General features: G+C 42.1%; 1 protein-coding gene across 4 annotated transcripts in view; it reads left to right on the top strand.

Annotated features, from left to right (window-relative positions):
• Positions 1-20,931, top strand: part of LOC115588076 (protein FAM126B) — a 48,152-nt gene extending 27,221 nt beyond the window's left edge. Inside the window, exons 5-14 of one of the 4 annotated variants that reach the window (XM_030428383.1) lie at positions 675-854; positions 3,095-3,175; positions 5,623-5,738; positions 7,782-7,877; positions 8,709-8,825; positions 11,784-11,871; positions 12,014-12,170; positions 12,342-12,371; positions 12,853-13,035; positions 15,965-20,931. In XM_030428383.1, the coding sequence (XP_030284243.1) occupies positions 675-854; positions 3,095-3,175; positions 5,623-5,738; positions 7,782-7,877; positions 8,709-8,825; positions 11,784-11,871; positions 12,014-12,170; positions 12,342-12,371; positions 12,853-13,035; positions 15,965-16,593 (1,677 nt within the window). In that variant the 3' untranslated portion in view covers positions 16,594-20,931. The remainder of the gene's footprint in view (positions 1-674; positions 855-3,094; positions 3,176-5,622; positions 5,739-7,781; positions 7,878-8,708; positions 8,826-11,783; positions 11,872-12,013; positions 12,171-12,341; positions 12,372-12,852; positions 13,036-15,964) is intronic. The other 3 variants (XM_030428384.1, XM_030428385.1, XM_030428386.1) reach the window with 3 other exon arrangements.
• Positions 20,932-23,056: the final 2,125 nt, after the last annotated feature.

Here is a 23,056-nt window from a genome sequence, read left to right as displayed (position 1 = left end):
TTTTGCTGATGACATGGAGAATCAAACACCTTGCCAAGTTCATTAATGAGTCGTTGCTTATTTCATGGTCAGCCACATCCCAACACACTCGCATACTTATGCAGTAGTGCTGCATGGGCACTCACTTCACTGACCCCTAGACAGTATAAACACATCGGCTCAGCTGGCTCCCCTGAGACGACATCTGACCAGACTTCCATTGTAGTGATTTATCCCCTCTGCCTTCACACACCTCCCACTATTGACCAGCAGACAAACTTTCCCTCCATCTGTCCATCCCACAGTGCTACAGTCAGGCGGACATTCATTCATGTTTTGAAATAAGAGCTGTGTAGCAGGTATGCTGTTTCAATGTATTTCTGATGGCTGTTTAGAAAGGGGAGTTTGGTTTCTGTGCTTATTTTTAGATTTTATGGCACCACAGCCACATGTTAATATTAATTTGATGACTTGGGAATAAGTCACATTTCTTAAGAAATGGATATATGACATTATATTTTTAACTTGTGGTTTTACTTAAATTATTTATATTTTAAGGAGTCACAGAAGGAAATTATCAGCTGGACAGTTGTTGGTCAAATAAGTTTTTGATATAAGTCATGTTGTTTTATTTCCACAAGGTTCTTAGACATGTTCTTATTACCTACTACTTTTATCCATTCCTTCCAATCCAGCTACTGGAGCCCGTGTGCCACCAACTGTTCGAGCTGTACAGGAGCTCTGAAGACCGCCTGCGCCGTTTCACCTTGCAGTTCCTGCCTGAGCTGGTGTGGGTATACCTGCGCATCACAGCCAGCAGGGATCGCCAGAGCAATGGGTGCATCGAGGCCCTCCTCCTGGGTATCTACAACCTGGTGGGTGTCCGCCGTCTTGTCTGTAGTGGGTCATGAGGGTCTAAAGTCAAGAGACTAAATCTAAACATGTATTGTTTTTCTGCTTCTGAGCCGACAGCAAAGGCAGTAACAGAGCCAAATCGATGGTTGGACGGGACAAGGGTGTGAGGTTTTCATGACAAGTTATGTGTGCGACATACCCTCAGGAGATTTTTCTTTAACTGCGCTGGCATGCTATCCAAAACCACACAGTGGGGTGGTGTTGTGCCACCGTTGTTTTGTTAAATGGAAAAATAACAAAAAAAACAAAGCCATGAAGATGTTGTCGAGTAACTAACAGAGAATCACACCATTGTTATCACCATCACAGTCTGTGAGTCCCTGCAGTTGAACTCAACTCTAAAAACACACACAGTGATGTGATAATTGACCCACCAGGATGGTGTGGCAGTTATAGATATATAGTTGTATAGTTAGCTATGAAGGGCACTGTGTCCACGGTTTCAAACTGTTAATGTTGTAATGATCAAAACAATAATAAGCAAACTAATAGTTATGTTTTGGAGCTAATACATTTGTGATGCTTTAAGTCTGTTGACATTAAAGAGGATCTACAGGGAAAAACCTGGGTAATGGATAGACCCAGGATAGATTGCATCACCAGGAAACACCCTTAGGGAAATGGGCTAAGAGGTGGAGACATCAATAGAAAGAGCTCCATGTCAGCTGGCAAAACTAAGGGTATATCCATACATAATTTATTCCTCCGAGTCTATACCACTACACACACACACACGCACTCTGTGCATGCTTATAGACCTCTCGCCTACGGTCCCTGACAACTGAGCTCTGATAAACAGCTTTACTCTCAGCAGGCCCATCAGATATTCAGAGATATACTGCAAGCCAGTGAAGGGCAGGACCAGACCTGAACCAACAGTACACTGAGGGAGAACGGGAAATAAAAGAGATAAAGCCCTTTTTGTACCACATTCCAAAATGAAGATTATGGGCGCTTGGACGGGTGGATGAATAAACTGGTGTTTGTTCTTTGTTGAGCTTATGTGGGGAAAACACAATAGAGACAATAGCTAACGATACATAACAAAAACTCTTACCAAATCTACCAAAAGTTTCATAACAAATAACACTGAGGAAAATTATACACTCAAAACACAATTATCTCTCGGTCTCCCGATTTGTTAACAGAGGCAGGAGTAAGTCACGCACTCTTAATCTTTAAGTCTCAAGAAAATCCCAAATGACTGTGGTGAAGTCAAGAAATCAAGTCAGATAAAATTCTGATGATCGCCCCCAGTTTCCACAGTTAAATCAGTTAAAACGCAGTGAACAGTTGAGTTTTATGCTCAACATTAGTGAAAACTGTCGTATGCACAAGCGTTTTCTGTGGTAACGAGATGCTAATCCTTGTTCTTTAGAGTGATTTATAGGGCCTTTCAGTCATTCATGAAGATCTAGGTCTGTGACTTTATTGAGTGAATACTACTAACACTGTTATTATTGCTTAGCCCACTTAGCTAAGGTTTCTAAAGCCTTTAAATTGCCACTGGTGTGTCAGTTATATTGACACTTTGTACCTCACGCTAGTTCCAAAGAGCATCGGAAGTGTCTGCTATAATCGTTTCCCCAGTGACCCTCTCCAGACAATTAAAGGATACGTTTTTACAAATCAAGTCATTTGAAGTCATGAATGCCAAGTCATTTTCAAGTTGAGTCTTCTTCGATCAGTGAAAGTCTGATGTCATCAAATATGCAGCTTGTTTCCAACTCGAGTCAAGTTATGTGACTCAAGTCCCCCAAGTCTAGTTAACAATGGTTGCTACTGTATGCAGAGTAAATAAACATACCCCATAATTGGTTTACAGGTGTCTGATTAGATTGTATTATCATTTTTGTTTGCGATTGTGACTGGTGCAGATAATCAGGCGTTACTTTTAGAAATAGCATCATATTCAGGGATGCATTAATCTTTGTGTTCTGTATCGCAGTGTGAAATTGGAATTGAGTGGTGACTGTGCTGCTGGCAGTGACATTTAATCTGTCAGAGTCAATAACAACTACCAGCAGAGTGGTCCGACACCAGCTCAACAGCGTGCGATACAGTGGGTTGCGCAGCAGTTGTTAATCGTATGCTGCTAAATGCTGAGGGGATGAACTGGGCTAAGTTATGCAGCTAAAGACCTGAATTCATTTAATGACGTAGCTTTTCTGTCTCTTCCCCTCTCTGTTTGGTTTTGCAGGAGATCGTGGACAAAGACGGCAACAGCAGGCTCCTCTCCTTCACAATCCCATCTCTGTCCAAACCATCGATATATCACGAGGTGGGGCTCCTGTCTGTCCTATCAATCAATGTTCTTTGCCACACTATTACCATTTACTTTCATTCCTCCTGCCTTTCTCATTTCATCACACCTTCTTTTTAATCATTTTGCAGCTTCTGTTTCCTTCTCTCTGTCTTTGCTTCCCTCCCACTGACTGCTGGAGCGTCACAGAGACTTATTTAAGTGGCTCTCTGGAAGATGACACCTCCTCAGTGTCCATTTTCATTAACCGCACGTCCAGGGCTCATCCATCTATCCAATAAGCTACACTATGAACTTCTCAGAGGAAGGATTGTCCAATTTATTGTGCCTCTCTTTTTGATGACTAGAGCTGTGACAAAGCTGGTTCAAGATTCCTTAATGTGAGGATTTGCATAAGGTGCTTCTTTCTCATTTGTGATAGTAAATGAAGAGTCTACGTGCTGTTTTGGACTGTTGGTTGAACAGGGAAATTTAATGAGCATTTTTTATACATGTAAAGGTTGATCATGAAAAGATCGGCAGATTAGTTGATCAACACAATCATTTGTTGCAGCTAGGTGTGAGATAGTAAGATCTCCTCCATCTCTCTTGGATTTCTATACAAGACTGTGGATGATTACGTTGTAGCTGCTGGACTGTGGATTTCTTTGTGAAGGACTCAAGTTGGTTTTACCACCATAGTCTGAAGGATGTGATTTTATGCACGTTCCCGAGTGCCTCGTCTCAGTGCTTCTCTCCCCTCTGTTATCAGAGAGCAACTGTAGTTAAGGTTGGTTTAGAAACGGCCTATGAGTAACATAAACAAACAACCGGCTTCCAGCACAGCACAGCAGTTACACAGAGCCCCTTTATAATGAGGTGACTCTTTGCTTTTCATTCCACGTGCACTCTGTTTTAGTCACTCTCCCTGTCGTGCTTTTACATCCCCCCAGCTTCTGACCTGACTGCTAAAACAGTACTATTGACTATTGTGAGAACCGGAATTCATTAGAAAGGTGTTTAGCAGCTGATGTAGGATCATTTACTGAGGGCAGGCAGAAGCTGTTGGCAACATTTTTTTAGAAGCGCAAAGCATGTACAGTATGTCGTCATACACTATGACAGGCCTCAGTGTGTGTGTGTGTGTGTGTGTGTGTGTGTGTGTGTGTGTGTGTGTGTGTGTGTGTGTGTGTGTGTGTGTGTGTGTGCGTGTGTGTGTGTCAGTGTTGATGAGACCACAGTGTGTGGCGTGTGCTGAGGGCATTTTATCTCTGTTTCCGAGGAATAATTGTTTTAGCTCTTTCCTCCTGCTGAGAGAATGAAGAAGCATGGAGGTGCGGTTGGGGGGCTGTGTGTTTGCGCGCGCGTGTGTGCGTGTGTGTGTGTGTGTGTGTGAATCACCCCAAGCTTTGTAGGCTGTAGTATGGCTCTGTGCATCACATGGCCTTATCCCTGGGCCTTCAGCATTAGCATACACTCCAGTCTCTCTTTTTGAATTAATCCCCCTCCGCCACCGCTCAGAATGGCCCAAGATACTTAGGGTGGAATATCAATTCAATTTAGGGGTTACTTTTGCTCTGCACACCATCAGAATGAAATGGCCTTGTGATATATTCTCAGTTGAACATAAATTTAGATAATAATCTGAAAGTGGCTCACTTCTCCAGTCATTACATGTGTCATTTGAAAATAGAGAACAATGAAGGAGAAGATCTAAAATGAATTGCTAATTGCCACGTTTGTGCGTTTGTTATGGATTGGTGAATACAGGACAAAAGAGATAGGTAAATACTCTACATACCTACTCTACATACCTGTTGCTAATAAGGATAATAATAAGATCACAAATTGGAAAAGACTAGCTGAAGCGGAAAGTGGTAGGTTTACAGCAAAAGAAACACAGTGCCAGGATTTATGCAGCCGTCACTGAGCTCTCCTCCACAAAGAGATAATTTGCTATCACTATAAGGAAGGTGAAGTGACTGAAGAATACATTTCCTTTTATTTAATGAGGGCAGTGGTATTTATTTTTTAAAAATAATGTACCAATATAAAGTTATTCCGATGTCAACGAGTACCTCATTGATTTTTGTAGTTGTCCAACTCAATAACACAGGGAATTTCTCCAAACATCCACTTGGATTTAAGGAAGAACTGATTGGATTTTGGTGGACCTAATCCTTATCAAGTTATATGATATAATGATACATTTTACAAAAATGGCTAAAAGGGCCCTGGCTGTTTTTCACATCACAGCTCATGAACAGCAACTTGATTGGTGTATGGAGGCATTCAACCTCGATGTGGTAATCTGAGTTTCTCTTTGAAAAAGGACAACGAGTCAAGGGTTGCTTATTAGGGCAACGTTGTCTTAACGGTTTTGTGAAAACCAAGCTCACAAACCTGCCGGAAGATATTTTCAAGTCATCTTAATCCAACATGGTGGGAAGATGTTTAATGATAACTGTTTTTCTGTGTGTGCACAGCCTTCTAGCCTGGGATCCATGGCCCTGACAGAGGGGGCCCTCTGTCAACATGACCTGATCAGAGTGGTGTACAGCGGCCTCCACCCTCAGAGAGAGACCTTCACAGCTCAGAACAGGTACCAGTCTGACTCCACCAGCTGTTAACAGAGATGGAATCATTTGAGACACAGCACAAAAGTCACAAAAGATTAGATTGCAGCATTTTAGAGACACTGAGTCTAGTAGAGGGGGTGAAACCATATTGTCGTCTGGATACAGAGAAATGGCAGGGCTGTAGGATGTTCCGCTTCAGTAAGAACAGTAGGCATTACCACACTGAAGCCAACTTTGGCCTGATGAATGTCATTCTTTCGTATTTTCAATTTTTTCATGACAAAATAGTTTTCTTTTATTTCACATCTCATCCTTACCTGTTAAGACCTTTTAAGATGATCAGAGGAGCATAACCCCTTCAGCCCCCTTCAGCCTCCTCCAGCCAGACTCAGCAGGCCTAAAAGCTTTTTTGGCTCTTATATTCTCCCTGCTGCTGTGGATGAATGATAATCTTAGCATAGTAATGAAGCGTGCTGGAATCCTGCCAGTAAATGGTCCGAATGCTGCAGAGTTGCACTTTGCACTTGCGTTTGTTTGCAGTGACACATGTGACGATCACAACCATCGGTACTGATAATGTAAGGGCAGCACAGATAATACTGGTCGTCCTCCGTGTTGCTCTCAGCAGCTTGGCCCTCAGCTATGATGAACGCAGTCGTAAATATACTCAATGGATTTCAGCGGGGCCCGGCCTCATAGCTTATCTGGAAATCCATTTGCGTGGCTCGGCCTGAGATGGTGTTTATGAGAAGAAAGCCCAAAGCTCCTGAGAGGTGCCGGCTCATTCCCACTCATGATATACAGCCAGACCATTTACCTCCTCCTGGCAATTATGGCCCTTAAACCCGAGTTCCTCCTCCTGGTTGTCTTCAGTCAATACACAAACACAAGCTCCAAAACACGTGCAGAAAATAGAGATGCAAAAAACTGAGTTTTGTATGGATATAATCTGATTATTTCAAGTGGAAAGTGTTGTCACCAGTGAAATCTATAATTCTGTAACTGTACCTTGAAAAAACCCCACAAACTATTCGCTCTCGAGTATCCGCAGCCTGTCAAAGAGATGCTGACAAATCACTTTGACTCAAATCTAATAATTATTCTGGCTTTACATCTTTAAACACATTTGTTGTTGCAGTTTTTCTACAGCAGGTAGATTCTTGACAGCTCGGTGCAAACTGCTGATGGTTACACTGCTGCGTCCAGTGAAAAAGAGGCTTGAGCTCATAAATCTCAACAGATGCAGACAGAAACAGAAATGGCCTGTTAGGGATTTTTAAAAAGCCACACGTTTGCACTTGTTAGTTGAATCATAAATTGGTACAATATGTCAGAAATAATACTGATGTCATTTCCAGCCCTGATTACTATTGTGTTTCTTTGTATAGTTTTCATTAGGTTTCTGTTGTTTTCTGTTTGTTTTTATTTTAAGAAATTATATAAAATACTAATACTGGCATTATAGAGCATAACATTTACAAAAATACTGAAGACAAAAACATAAGGGAAAACAAAGAAAAATTGCTTCTTGAATATCAGTTTGCAGGATTTAACTGACTCGATTAATTTTAATAATGGAGAAGACACAACACCAGGGTAGCACAAAAGATATCTGCGTTACCCTGGTGTCGGAAGAAGCATAATTCCAGCTTTTGGCCTGCAGTGTTCCCCAGTTACATAGTTCTGATGAATTTGTGCCAAAGGTCATACAAATATACTAACTAAAATAAGTCTCACACATTCTGCATTTGTCCTGACTCCACTGCTGACATGGTGTTTGTCGAGACTTTAAGGCTGCAGTATATTCGGCTGTGCATATACATACAATACAGTAGCTAACAATGAACAAAGCTGCTTTGGCAAGCAGTTTGCACGGCAGGCTATTTTATAGTTGAGAGTTAATATGAATTGTTTCTGTGACATTTCTGCAATAGACAATTATGTACACTGTTAAACAGTAATAGAGTTGCTGTGTATTATCTGATTAAAACTGATATTTAATCCATAGTGTTTCATGATATTTTTCTTTAAGTGAGTTAATTAGACCCTGATGTTTTTCTTTGCAGGTTTGAAGTGCTGTGTTTCCTCATGCTCTGCTACAACTCTGCTGTGGTATACATGCCCCTGTCATCCTATCAGTCAGTCTGCAGAATGAGCTCAAGGTGAGGGAAACACATGTGTAATGCATTTGTTTCTGTATTTTGTCCTTTCACCCTCAGTTTTGTCCTTTCCATACCCAATTAGCGACCATCCTCTTCTCCTCTTCCTCCATTACTCCTGAATCTGGCATTACATCGCCTCCTCTACCCTGTAGCCATACACTGACCTCGATACTGACTGCCCCTGCCGTGGGAGGATTTGATAAATACGATTTCATTAGGGCTCAGTTGTCTATGATTGGCCAAATGAAAGCATCACTGCTGGGCACCTGTCTTGGAAACACGGACATGCCCTGGAGTCAGGAGACCGGATCAATGTGTGGAATTCACAACATGAGGCCCTGTAGTGGAGCAGCCGCCACCCAGGTGATTGTTCCACTGCAGCGTGCAGATGAATCAGGATATTATGACTTCCCTACTGTGTGTGAGCAGACAATGCCCAAAGCCAACTCAGTCTAGACAGACAGCAAACGTTGACTGTGAAGACTTCAGAGCACGAGAACAATTCTCCGTTCTTTGAGTTCAGCCTCGCTGTGTAGACCCCGAGGACCGGCTGTCTAGCCTCGCCTGACCCCCACCAGTGTTTAAAATTTTGCTCCCTTTGCACTCTGTCTGATGTGCGTCCTGTTTGAGCATTTGACTCAGGAAGTGACTGATGTTCCCTTTAGTTCTTCTCATCTGATCTGTGTTGTTTTCTCCAGCAGTTTATCAGTAGAATATATCAAAACCTTTTGTCTAGGTTTTCCCTCCTGAACCACCTCTCTTTGTTGTTGCCTGATGTTGTATGACCTTACCTTACTCATGTGCCTGTTCATGTGTGTGTTCACTCCTCAGGTTGTGTGTATGTGGCTTCCCCCGGCAGCAGCAGAAGCTTTGGAGGGAACCGTGCAACCGCGTGCTGCTGGACCCCGAGTTCATGGTGCAGATGCTGACTGCCGTCTATCACGCTATGTATGTATCTGCAGAACAGTTGTAGCCCCTTGGCATTTATAAGTTTAATATTCACTCTCTATTTTCTGTTGTTTTTTTGTTTTTTTATCCATTCAGCTGCTAAATTCTCCACTGTAGATGCACTCCATTGACTTTGCATAGTGTAAAGGTTCCCGTTTGTCACTTCCAAATACAGTCTAGCTGGTTCCTGTCACTACTGGTGACTCCCTCTGCAATCCAAAATCCCGGTCTACAGCTGAGCCATAAACCAATTAGCTAACGGTAGCAAGCTACAGTCAATGATGGCTAGTAAAGAGTAGCAGTTGTCTGTTACTGTGGTAACATGCTGCCCTCTGTGTTTTTTTAACTATTTTACTTCTGGTCCTTCAGTTTCTCTAAGAAAAGCAAGTTAAGGTGAAGGGACAGTCCTACAGTAGACTGGCATTACTGAGTTGGTCATTAAACCTTTTCCTCTCCTGGAGACGTGCTTGAAGCTATTGTTTTAGCCAACTACATCTTTGGTGCATATCATTTCGCCAGTTGTTCTACCTTCAGTGGGCGTGGGCTTCACAGTATGACATGCGGCACTCCATTTATGTACATCATCCAGTTTCTAACTTTGTCTAACGTTTGGTGCTGAGCAGTGGGGTTTTTTCAGAGAGTTGTCTCTGGAAACAGCCACCTGCTGCTGCCAAAAAAAAAGCTATCATTAGCCGTGAGAGACAGCAGAGAGCAAAGTCGCTGAACAATGAGCTGAAACTCTCTCTATAAAGCTCTTTGAAGCCAAGTGGCGCAGTAAATTCTGGTGGTTATTTAACTCTGTAGGTTAATCAAGATAAGAAACCCCTTGCACATTATCACCAGAAGATATGATTAAAGCCACTTTAAGTGCATTTGATCTACTCTTTATTGGAAGATCTTTGAGGACACTGAGTAATAGTTTTCAGGTAATTGGGGGGATGATAATCTCATGTTTGCTCCTGACCTTAACAGATATCATCATGTCCCGAGTTCCTTTTATGAGCTGCACAACACAATGTTTCTCATTGTCGTTGTCGTGCCTCTGCGGGACACCACTAATGAGGGCAGTCTGTCTTCCAGTTTGCTGTGATCTACTGCAGAAAATTTCCTAACAGCATATACTAGCTCTCTACGAAGGACAGGCGCTCCCCACTGTACAGACTGATTACATCGGCAGTGCATTGTGGGAGCAGGTGATTTCATCCCCTATGAGGACAGTCGTTACAAAGCTGATTATGTCTCCTCGATGATAGCCCGTCCTCCAAGATGGATCCCCTGATACTAACTGGAAATCACCACCGTTAAAGACGAGGCAGCGAGGACAGAATGAGTATGCATCTTGCCTCATCGCCCCCATGAGGTTGCACAGCAGCAATCAGGAGGCTGGAGCAGTCGATGCCTCTGGATAAAAACCCAGACTGTGTGTGTGTGTGTGCGTGTGTGTGTATGTGTGTGTGTGTGTGTGTGTGTGTGTAAAAATAATAGCCTTTTTGGTAATCCCTGCCATAGGTCACCTCAGTGGCAGCTCTCACATTCACCCTTTGCCTGAGCAGACACACGTGAAGGGCAGATAAACATGAGTCCACAGCTCCACACACATAGAGGGACCTTGGCACCCGTCGAGGACACTCTGGGATTTAGGTTAATATGTCCACTAATTCTACAGCACTGTAATGCCACATAAGGAGAGAGAGGGAGGTAGGGAGATGCATGCAGGGAACCAATAGACACATGCCTATTTTTCATTTGAAATGTCTCCTGAACCAGTTTTCCAGCCCTCACAACATCAGAGAGTCTGTTTTTACCTGCCCATTCATTCCAGTCTTTTCATCTCGAGTCTAAAGGGAACCCCACGCATTTGTCGCTGGACTGGATCAAAGTGTGTTCGCTTGCAGTTGGTCTTCCTCTTCTTTGTTTTTAATGTTTTGATTTATTCCGGCTATTCCTTTAATCTCTCCTTATTGAATACATGTTCCGGCATCACCTTATGCAAATCCATCCCTCATCTTTAGTTAAGAGCCAGGTGATAAACCCAAAAATGTACCTACACCAGCACTTGCGTTCTTTGTTTCTGTTCAGCTGGCGTGTTCAGTTCTCGTCCTCTCCAGGTGTGTTTTGGAAGCCGTCCCCTAAATCACTACAACAATAGAGGTTACGCAGTCTGCACAGAATGCAGCGTGTTGAGAGCTAATTCTTTCAAAAATTCTGTTAAAAAGTTTTAGAACTTAATATGTTGTTATTTGTTTATCAATATCGAAGACACTGGAGCTTGAAATAATGTAACTGTTCTGAACATATCTGTCATTTATCATTTCTTATTTCTGGTCACACCTGGCTATACAGTTATGGACTAACTGATAATTGTTATTTATTTTCAGCGTTTTATGATAATAAGTCTTGATTTGGTGATTACTTATTTCATGTCCATTTGCATAGTTTTCTCCAATACATTTTTAAATGCTATTTTTTTACAAGAGACAGATTTCCTAATGGACGGTTCACCCCGAAATGTAAGCTAACTAAGCTAGCTAGCATTAGAGCTCAGCAGAGGCCACAGTAGTAGTCCCTACATCAAACTGTTCACAACAAGGTCTGTGGATTATCTCGAGGAAGCAGATCCTGATATCTGGAAAGAGACATCTTGGCAAGTCACAGCAAAACAATCTAGATGGATAAATAGCGCTACAGTAACGAGGGAAAATATGTATTTTTGATTTAAGAACACAGGTTAAACTGACAATGAGTGACAGCAAGGTTTAATCACTTAGGACTCTGTGTCCACCCTCTCCCTCCCTCCTTCACTGTAGCTGCAGGCGTTACTAAATAGCTAATAATAGTTCAGGAGGATGTGACGCGGATATCAAGGCATCTCATCAGACACTCCTGTTTACTGAAATGACCTCACAATATGACGTTGTTAAACGCCGGTGTGCGTGTGTTTTGTGTTGTTCTGTGTAGATACAACGGCGAATGGGAAATGGGACGGGAAGCCCTGGAGGACATTCTGTACAGAGCCCAGCTGGAGCTTTACTCCCAACCTCTCCTGGTAAGACCGATAGATACAGTTCAAATTAAATCACACAAAAACATTGATACAATAATGCTTTTGGTGATGGCCAAATCAGTCTAATATGAGGCTTGAATTCTCATGTCAAACATTCCTGGTTGCCTCTGTGTGTCAACTCCAGCTGGGAAACGCCATGAAGAACTCGCTGCCAGACAACGCACCCGACGAGCCGCGGGGGCGCAAGGTGCTCCAGGTGGAGGTGACACCCACCATTAGCCGCATCTCCATCTCGGCCATCACCACCGCCTCCATACGACGCCACCGCTGGAAGAGAGAGGGTAAGAAAGCTGCAGCAGCCCTGCAAACAGGAACAGCTGCAGCGCGCAGAGGAGTGAGATCTCAGTAGACGTGACAGCAGCGCAGTAGATCCATTACCGCACTTCTTTTTTAATTATCTTCATTCGTGCTAAGCTGCAAACTTACGAGCTGTGACTTTTTTTCTCGATCAGTGTGGAAACTCCACAAGAAGGAGCTACTTGGTGAGACTTTTCTGTTTGTCCTTAGCAGCGAGAAAAAAAACATGTTCCTGAATAAACTAGTCACACCATTAGCATCGTCCAAATGGTGTTTTATTCATGTCAGTTACTGTATGTAGGTTTGGTCATATAGTCTCTGTGTTGCAGTGCTTGTGCCACTCGCTGCTCTTTTTGTCTTTTCTGTTCTTTTTTGCTTGTCTTGTCTATAAGTGTGTGCTGTGCTCTTTATCACCAGTAAGTTTAAGATTTGTGTTTTTAAGAGAAACCCTTGACAAAATGGTGCCTGTAGACTCCATGTGATTAACAGATGATCAATAAATGGGGGTAGCTCTTTTTTTTTTTTTTTTTTTATCGTTGCGTTCCTTTTCTATATTCTATAATCTACTAATGAGTGAACAGACAGCTGTCAGGCCTGCTGTGCCCATGAACGATGAGGCCCGATTCGGTTGAAACACGTCTCCCCGTCTGTGTTGTTGACTCCCAGATTGTTTTGACTACTCAACCGGTGCAGAGTTGAGCCTCATCGTCAATCCGCCTAGCCTCGCCCAGAACCACCACCACCACCACACTACCTGGGACCCCGCAGCCAATGAGGAGAGAGGAAGGCGGCCTCACAGCCACCACAGCAGCAGCAGCAGCAGCATCATTCCCCCCATCACATTTGAGGGTAGGGGACAGGGGCGGACGCTCAGAGCAGAGAGGGTCTCAGGAGGAGGTGCCCCTTCGATCTGCATCCTCCCAACCTTCTTCCTTCTCCTCCTCCTCCTGCCCCTACTCAGCCTGAGAGGGTTAACTCTGCCGTTCCCATTTTTGGCTGCCTCTTCACTTCCCCAGAGTATACTAACTCATCCAGTCTATAAAACCCTCAGCCAGCTACCAGACCTCTGCTATCTCATTCGAGCGTGGACGAGTCGCCTATTCTGGGTTTGAAGGAAGTGCGGCTAGTGGCCATTTTTGCATGGGCCATGTCATCATGTCATATCCTCTCTTTTTCCTCATCATGCCTCCAACGTACTTCAGACTGCTGTCCTTGTCACTCACTGAGCATGTTCAGTGCCCAGCCTGCAGCTTGACCTTTTACTCTAATGTCACATAATTTATGAGATTTATTTTTTCTGTAGTTTTAACAGGAAAAATACATCAGCGTTAACAAAACTGGCACAGAGTATCCGACATCTTGTTTCCTTTCTGCCCCTCACGGTGTCTGACAGCACCACAGGTTCAGGGTCACTCGGGCCAGCAGCAACCATCTGCTGCCGCCTTTCTGCAGGAAGCGGCCTTCCATTTTGTTTTTTAGAGCAGCAGCTTTACTTTGCGTTCTGCCATGTTACATTTCTTTTTCCTCAGCTCAGTGAGTGGGAACGAGCCCTTCATCTTGCATGCAAACGCTACGGCAAGCTTCTGCTAAAACATGAGACCGTGGAGCACTTAACATTTCAAATGACGAGGCCAAGTGAGCAGGCTGAATGTTGTCAAGGTAAAAAAAATCAAGCAACAGCAAAGGCTATTCCACTGCAAGGCCCATTTTGTCTTGTTGAATGTGTGTCCATTTCCATGTGTGGTTGCTACATGTTTTGATATATTGCTCAGGTCTTTTGACATGAGTACCATCCCGTCTTCTTACCATGATCTTTCATTTAACTCGTGCAGCTGTGGGAAAAACAAAAAACAAGACAGTGCTACGTTAGACAGAAATGTACCACCTAATTAAGAAAGAACTGTGAATATAGTGAAGAAGATTGAGCACTCAGTGTCTTTGAATAATTAGTGGACATTCTGTAGCAGAAGGAACATACGCCCTTAAGTTTGAAGCTGAAGTACAGCGATATTGATAAATTACCACACTGGTGGGTTTGCATGTTTGAGCCAGTTACCTACAAATTGCATTTACTCTGCGACACAACCACTATCCACTGTATACCACACGTTTGTGATTATTTACTTTTCGGAAGCCATTGATTTCCATTAATTTCACTTGACAGTGAAAACAAACGGAACACAAACCTTGCTTGAGCCGGCTACATTAATACTAAATACTTCATACGGGGAAAATAGAAGTAACAGTGATTGTAACATAATATAATAATAATAAACTATATACACTTGATAACTATCAATATTTGTATTAAATACAATTGTATAGCTTTATTTTTTTGTTCTGTCAAGAAGAGGGAAAAGGGACATTTGAAAGTAAAAGTTATGAATTAAAAAAATAAAAACATCATGGGATCAAAATCTTGAGGTAATTGTTGACTTTTTATTCTTTTTTTATTTTTTTTTATTTATGAAAGTGTCCTTGAATGCACCATCCACCAGGAAGAGTTTCTGCTCCACATCTTAAACACTGAAATGACTGGAAGCCAATAGGACGCATATAAATGTATTCAACAAATACAAAAGCCAATTTTAGTCAAGCGGCTCAAACATGCAAGAATACCCATGTTTGTAACACTTTGAGGAACTCTAAGCTCTTCATTCAGGATTGGTTTAGCTTGTGATGGCTCGCAGACCGGCCCATCTAGCCTTGCCGGCTGTCAGCTCTAACTGGAGTACCATTGATCCGGTGAGGTGTACGGACTCGCCTCAGCGCGCCCCACAGATTGGCAGGCTCGCTTTGGCCGGGGCCGACCACGTGGCCTGTGTGAGCCAGCGCTGCGGGAGAAACGAGGGATGGGGCAGCAGAGCATGTGTCTTCTCCTCATGTTATGTGCATGTCAGTCCAGACCCTTTTTCTTCTCGGTTCCTACCATTTCTTTTTCTGGTGCTGCCTGCGGTTCCCTGTCGTCCGGTTTTGCTTGTCCCAATGATGCATGACGGAGACAGACGGCTGATCCTCTGTCTCTCTTCTCTAGCGGGCTTTACCCTGCATACTGTATGTCAATAACATGCTACTTTTATTCTAATTCAATTTATCATCTTTCTTCCTTTTCAGCTTTCAAACAGAGAGGTCTAAGATGGATTATTAAATGTTTTATTGTTTTGATTTCTTCCTTTCATACCAAATTATCACCAATTATTGATTGCTGATGTTTAATATAAATTTAATATAAGAAATATTTTGGTAAACAAGCTTTGATCTCTGATCAGGCCGGTTATCGAACTCGATACTTTTCCGAAACAAGCAGCTGGTCAGGTTTTAGTCGATCGGAGTTACGTCAGATGATCAAAACACAAGGTCACTGTGTACTCTATTGAAGTGTACCTCTCGGTGCATAATGACTGAATTAATGAAGCAGCATTATTTATAAACACTGAACATTTTTAATCTTGATGCTCAGAGTTTGTCGCAGACTTTTTCAAATCACTGTTAACAAGAGGCCCTTTGTCTTGATTATAGTGATATTTTGTCTAGATTGAGATCTGAGACTTGAATTCTGGTACTTTACTATAAATAGTCATCAGCTTATTAGTATATTGGAAGATGTTTACAGCCGCTGCATGTCCAAATTTTCTCCACCAGACTTTAAGTGTTGGGGTTAAAAATTTTGCTTTATCAGCATGTTCAACAGACCCTCCATAGTTGTCTGACCATGCTCACTTTTCTCTTTGTCTATCATGCTCTCTTTCTTTGTATGTTCGTGTACGTTCCTCTTCAGATGCTGATGGCATGAGCGGTGGGGAAGATTCCTTCAACGTCAACGACCCTGACGAGGGTTTCTCTTCTGGGGCATCCAATAGCAGCCAGCCCAGCGGCACCAAGACAGGCGGCGGCGTAGGGCAGAGGGGCGGCAGTCTGAACAGCAGCAGCAGCAGCATCAAGAAGGCCATCACAGCCCGGCTGTCTCGTGACAAAGAGAAGGAGCGGGAGAAGGAGGCGGATTTGTCAGCGGACCACCAGGTCCCCATGAGGAGGCACCACCAGAGGCAGCAGTCACCCCCAGCCAGCATCAACTTGGATGCCATCCAGCTGAGCCCCATCAAGAAGCACCTGAGCTTCCCCGCGGGGCCTGCTCTGGTGCGGACTGGCAGCACCTCCTCCAGCAAGTCCTTTGACTGCATGAGTTTCAACCTGAATGGCAGCGACCTGCGAGAGAAGGCGGCGGGAGGCTCAGACAAAGAAGGAGGGCTCCCAGCAGGCGGCTCCCACCGACAGTCCACCATCAGCCTGAAGGAGGAGCACCTCATCAGGCCAGAGGACGCCCAGGACCTCCTATCTCCTGGAGCTCCTCTCACCAAGCAGTCCCGCTCCCCCAGCTTCAACATGCAGATCATATCACAGGTCTAATGTGCAGTGCAGGGCATGGTAGACTCACACACACACAGAATACATGTTCATAACACACAACATCCTCCTCATGCAGGTTTTCTCTGCAACAGCCCTTCTATGACAACTTCTGTCTACCTATCTATGTTGGTGTGTGTGTGTGACTGTGTGTGTTTGTTTGTTCAGGAAAACATCTTCAGATATTAGGAGTTGTGTCTCCACCCTTTTAACATCCATTAAACTTACAATCGTGACCTACCTGCAGTCGACGTTTGCGAGTTTAGCGTCACTGAAATTGCAACAAAGAGAAGAGTAGAAAACGATGACGACACTACGGTCGAGTCCAGCTTGTCACTGCATCCTCCCGTCTGACCAAGCGGAGCATCCCACACAGAAACAGAGTTAATGTCAGGAGAAAACTCATGAGGATGCCACGCTAGCTGTAGGGAGATATGGGACAGTTCAAATTGTTTGAGTTCAAGACTGAATCAGTAAAAAAAAATAAAAAATCAGCAATAACACTCACCGTCGCTCATGAGGAGAAGAGTGGGGTCTCTTCATTCCTTCCCTGTCAGTTCCGGGCTCAAGTGCAATCGTTCTTGCTGATTATCTTCCTTGTTGATTGCTGTTTTTTAATTGGGCATAAATGGTTTTATGAATGAAATTTCTTTAAATGTTTTTAAATCAAAGTCCAAAGAAGGTAGCATTTGTTTTAGTTTTTTTCTTTTCACTTGTTTGGCAAAGATTTGGCAGAAAATCAGTGATTCTTTAGTTTTGATGTGTAAAATCTGACTTGATTGTTGCTAAACCAAACTGGAATGTGGCGAAGGTTCACTTCCCCCTGCCCCCCGAGCTTTTAAACTGGACAAATCTAAAGAAAATGCTAATGTGCAGCTACAAGAGGAATGAATTCATCTGAGTCTTGTGGTAGAACTGGATGAAAACAAAGTAGACAGCGCGGGTCTGAAGCTAAAAGGCAACGACTGTATTTTATATTGGATTATTCTCATGGTTCAAACCATTTAATGGGTCCTTCCTTCTGAAAGCACTTCTTGTTGGTGTTGGTTTGTGTGGTGTCCAGTCTGAGCCGGTGAATTACTGCCCTCTTGAGGCTTGTACCGTCACTGCGCATCAGCAGTCACCATGACGATTGTTTTGTGTTTTGTGCTCTGATTGGACGCTCATGAAACATTTTGTTCTACCTCATTGTGTGTTCACCTGCCACTCAGACACCTGTCTCCCAATCAGATGCAGGATCTAAACACCCCATTAGGTTTCAAACTGGAGTGCTCAGTGACCAGTTTGGTGGATTCAAAGAGAGAACACGCACAGAAAAAAAGTCTGTGTGTGTTCATGACTGAATATCTCGGCCTCAGCAATTCAGTTCAAAAACCTAGCTGCAAAATGAGAACACGACTGTCTTCAGGTTTTCAATCATATATCAAAAACAGCCACATTTGGGATTAACCTGATTATTTTAATTCCATAAAAAATGTCCTGCTTATCTTTCTTTCTTTTTTTTTAATGTAATGATTTTTTAAGTGCAATTTTTTTTTAATCCTTATGTGCATGGAGTTGGATCTTCTCTGCTGTTAAATGCCTGCGTCTGCGCACAGTGCTAGCTGTAGCCTTCTGTAGTGCTCCCTGCCCAGGCTGAGTGATTTGAACATGGCGTGCTTGTCTGCATGTTTTTAGTGCCCTGCGAAGCACTGCTGTTTCAGATGCGTGAAACAGCCAGCGAGCCAAACCCCAAGTCTTCGTCCTTTGTCTTCGCCAGATGTGCCAATACACATCCTCTCCTTAAGAAAATTATTTTGTCTTAAGTTTAAAATGCCTCTTTTTTTCTGTTTACTCATCTTATGTTAAAGCTAAGGGACAAATAAAGGGATGTTTGGACGTATGGCTCAACGTGCCCTTAGATGCAGCTTCACCTTTTTTTTTGCCATGACTTCTTTTCACTTGTCATAGGTGTATATGCGCGACACACTGTACTCTCACAATCATCACTAAGCTTTGCTGTTCACGTGTAAAAGCAGTATATTTATGCGTCTGTGTACCGTCGATGTCAGCTGTTGTATTGCATTTTCCACCTCTTTGTCCATGTGCTTGTTTCGAAACGAGGATGAATGATAAATGTATATAAAAGTCAGTTCAGTCTGCAGTGAAAATCCCACAGCTCAAACCTCCACAGCTGCTGCTCCTGGTCCTGAGTGAGTCCTGTGTGCGCTTTAGCCTTAAACATGTCCTCCTCCTTCTCTTCCTCCTGCTGGACTGGACTGTGGAAGAAGAAGAGAGGAGTGAGCTACAGTTCACACTCTCACACGGTCTGTCTGCTGTCAACCCCCCGTGCTGCTGTGTGGCTCCACGGAGTCGTGTTTCCCCCATTTGCTGTATTTTGCTGTGAGTTGAGTGGCACCTTTTTTGCTGTTTTAAAACTGGTGACGTGTTCATGTCATTAATATGAGTGCCCCTGACCAAGGTTACCAGCAGTAGCCATGTTGGTACTGTATGTTGACGTAGAGTAACCGATAGACAAATATCCCTCAGTGTCTGGTGTTATTTGCATGTGATCAGGGTGGGAAATGAACACCAGCGGGTGATAAAACTTGACTGGGGCTCAGATTTGTATCTGCCATCCATTGTTGGCCAAATGATCATCTAAGAATTCAAAAAAGGTCCACACATTTCAAAAAATGTCTTAATCTAAAGGAGTAATTTGTAAGATATGGTCAGAGTGTTTAACATAAAAAATTTACCCTTGAAATTTCAGCTGCGACATGTAAAAGTGGTGAGTTTTCTACTTGGTCTAATAAGCAATGAAATAAATTCATGAAAAATAAAAAATATATATATTTTTACACCTATTTTCAGTACATCATACCTTCTAAATTTCTCCCTTCACGGAGCTTAGTATCCCTGTTAACTCATTGTAAGACATTCAAATTCAGCATAAATAAAACTAAACAAAAATTTGGGTCAAAATAAAATCTCAATAAACAGAGTGAGATGTGAACATTTTTTGGCTCTACACACCATTTTTACACACTGCTAATGTCTTTTTATTAGAGCTGCTGTAAATCGCCTCTGAACCTCCATCTTTCTTGGAGGTTGTGTTAAGTCCCAGTTTGGTGTCCAGCCGTGTCAGCGTCACGTCAGCTAAGCCCCGTCACCTGTGGTGACTCCCCCTTTGATCCAAAGTCCAGGTTCAGACAGTCCCAGCCCAGTCAAACTCCTAACGGTAGTTAGCTACAACCAAGGATTGCTAGAAAAGAGCAGCATTTGTCTGGTACTCTGGTTGTACACTGCCTATGTGTTTGGAGTAACCTTTAAATTCTGGCCATATTCTACAAATGACACCTTTTTAAAAAGTAAAAAAATATCTGGTTTAATTTGTACTCGGTCAGCCACTGCTCGTGGACAAGTTCATTTCCTGTCCTGCATGTGATAACTGTGGGCTTTTGTTTTCATGCAGTATGATGCACTTTAATCCATCCACCTCGCTCCTCAAGATAGTTATTGAAATGATATATATAGATGTGCAGATGTGTATACACTCAATGCAGGGTTTTAGTCTCTTTAAAGTAGTACTTCTATGTGATGTCACATCCAACACAATGCTATTTTTGTTAAAGTCTAAGGGTACAGCTATTTATTATATTTTTTTTCAAAACCAAAAAAAAAAAAAGAGTAACGGGGTCTGGATGGTCTCAGGAGTTTATTCAAAAAGCCACATTTTTAAAACAGGCAGCACCAAAATTTCTGTTCTTGAGGTCAGAATTGATTCTATGCAACATTTTTTCCCCTTTTTTGTTTTTGGTGTACCGGCTTTCATTGGTCCATGTCGGGCGGTACGGGGCAGATGCATTTAAGCTGATTTTTTTTTTTTTCAAAGGTGCAAGTCCTCAACAGTGTCTCCCCCATTCAGTGATTTCTGTACATACACCCTGTTGTGGTGCTGCAGGGCAAAGGACCTGTCTCATTGTGGGTAAAATAAAGAGGACCATCCATTCGTCATCCGACTGCCCTCACGCAGAGAAAGCCAACACCTGGACTATTGGTGCATGTTTGAGCCCTCTGCTACTCTGTGGCTCAAAGACGTCAGAATTGGTGTATGAAATATAAACAGATTATAAACGATTAATCTCACCTAGATGCTTCGAGGGAAGCTGCTGGACCATGTGATAACACTGTACTGTTGATGTTGTATAAATGGAGAGAAAGACTTATTTTAAATCTTGTAAATAAAAAAAATGTACAAAGGTGAAAGCAAGATAAATATAAAAACACTGAAGATCAGTCTGAGATGTAGAGAGAAATTAATCTGTATATTGTTGAATAAATATTGTGCCGTAAGGGAAACGAGTCTCTGGCTGCTTTGTGTGTCGAGTAGGTTCAATGATCTTAGTCGGCTGTCACCACAGAACTGCTCTCTTTTGATAACGAAGTTTTATCAAACCAACATCTACAGCAGAGTTAAGTTTTACTAGAGTTCTATTTCATTGGGTTTTACATTGTGGAATATCCGCTTAAAGAAAATTTAATATTTATCAGATTTTCTAGTAGTTTTGTAAATTAACTTATTGGTGTGGCCTTGACCTCCAATTAAAAGTGTCATGAGACAACTTTTGTTTTGAATTGGTGCTATATGAATAAAATTGACTTGAATTGAAAACGAGAGGCAGCTGATGATGCTCTAAATATTGTAATATGATCTTCATTAGTGCAAAACGTTGTCCAGTTCCAGAATCAAGATTTTGTTTTTTTGAGATAATAATCTGAATATCTTTGGATATTTGGTAGCTGATTGAACAAAACAATTAATCTGATGTTGATTTGGGTGTCCAGGATTGTCAAAAGGGGAGTTGTTTTGTTTTTTTTGTTTTTGTTTGACATTTAATAAACCAAAATATACACCAACAGAGTGATCCACAGTTAACTTGATCATGAAAATAATAGGAAGTTGCCACAATGGTAATAAGACTGACATAATTGTAACAATTGAGTTTGGATAACTAAGTGAAGGGGTCCCATAAGAGAGAGAATAAGTGTAATGCTAAATGTTACACTAGAGAGCTTCGGTTAGACTTAGTTAACTGAGGCCATTAACATTATTTTTATTTATATTGTTTGTGTTTGTTAAATGTATATTTTACCGAAAAATTGTTTTCCACACTCCAAGTCAAAACCTCAACTCACTAAAAAGTAGACATGTTACCGCAGTGGCAGCTGGTTCAAGGCTCGTGGCTGAGGCTGTGATCGGTGATGGTGTGCTGACATCTAGTGGTGAGAATTAAGAACAAGTCATTAATAATTCACATCCAATTTTGTCTCTTAAGAAACTCATTAAGTTATCTGCTATCTGCTTTGAATATGTTCTAAAGTCATTTATTTGAATAACTTCAAGATTACAGAAACTATTTGGATATTTTAACTTCCTTCCTTTCCTCCTTTACAGTTGTGCAGTAGAAAGAAAAGCAGTTTACATCACTGAGGACCCTTCAGGACCCAAGAGTCCTTCACACCTGTGTACAGAGGCAGAGTACTTCTGGCCAGAAAGAGAATTTACACAAACTCTTTTATTCCCACTGCAGGATGCATTTTTGAACAATGTAACATAGACAGTACTCTTTTAATGTAGCTTTGCACAAGTGCTTTTCAACATTGTGTGATTTTGTGTGAGTCTCGTGGGTGTGAATGTTTTTTCATGTTGTTTGAGGCCCCTAACCAAAGGCGATTTTCACCCACTATGTCATAAACAATAAAATTGCCTTAATCTATTACGTTATTTTGTAATTTGGAAATGTGTTGATAATAGTGTCACTTGTAACATTTACATTTTTTACAGTTCCACACCTGCTTTCATATATGTTGCAGATTTCTTTAAAATGTACATCTTCAAAATAATATTGTTACCCTTTACCTTGGACACAAAACTGGTATGGAGAAACGATCATTTGTGATAATGATAATGGGGATATCTGTGTGGTGTCCCATATCCGATATTGACTTAAACACATAAGAATTGAAAGTTGACAAAACAAAATAATCAAACACTTGAGTTTATCAGGGAGCTTTTAATTTTAGTGTTTTTAGTAGGGAGCTATGCTAACTGCTAACATGTCCATATGCCATTAAAACTGCTTAGGAAAAAATGACAATTTCATGATAACTGGACAAACTCAATCTACAGTGACACCTTTACCGCCAAAGATGTCACGTGTAGATTGAGTTTGTGACCTCCCACCTACTAGGGGCTGGCGATACTGCAAATTTTGGTATTGATCTGATACCAAGTAATTACAATATTGCCAATACCGATACCGATACTGATACTTTTCACTTGAAAATTCCTGATCATGATTATGATAACGATAAAACACAGGACAAAGATTTTAGCCATATAAGAAAATTGTATTTAACTTAATTAAATCTATAACCTATCTCCATGTAACCTAAATAGAAATACTGATGTTCCTTCAACAGA

Source organism: Sparus aurata, chromosome 9, assembly GCF_900880675.1.
Source record: "Sparus aurata chromosome 9, fSpaAur1.1, whole genome shotgun sequence".
Lineage (NCBI taxonomy): Eukaryota > Metazoa > Chordata > Actinopteri > Spariformes > Sparidae > Sparus > Sparus aurata.
This window is presented reverse-complemented; position numbering and strand designations above follow the sequence as displayed.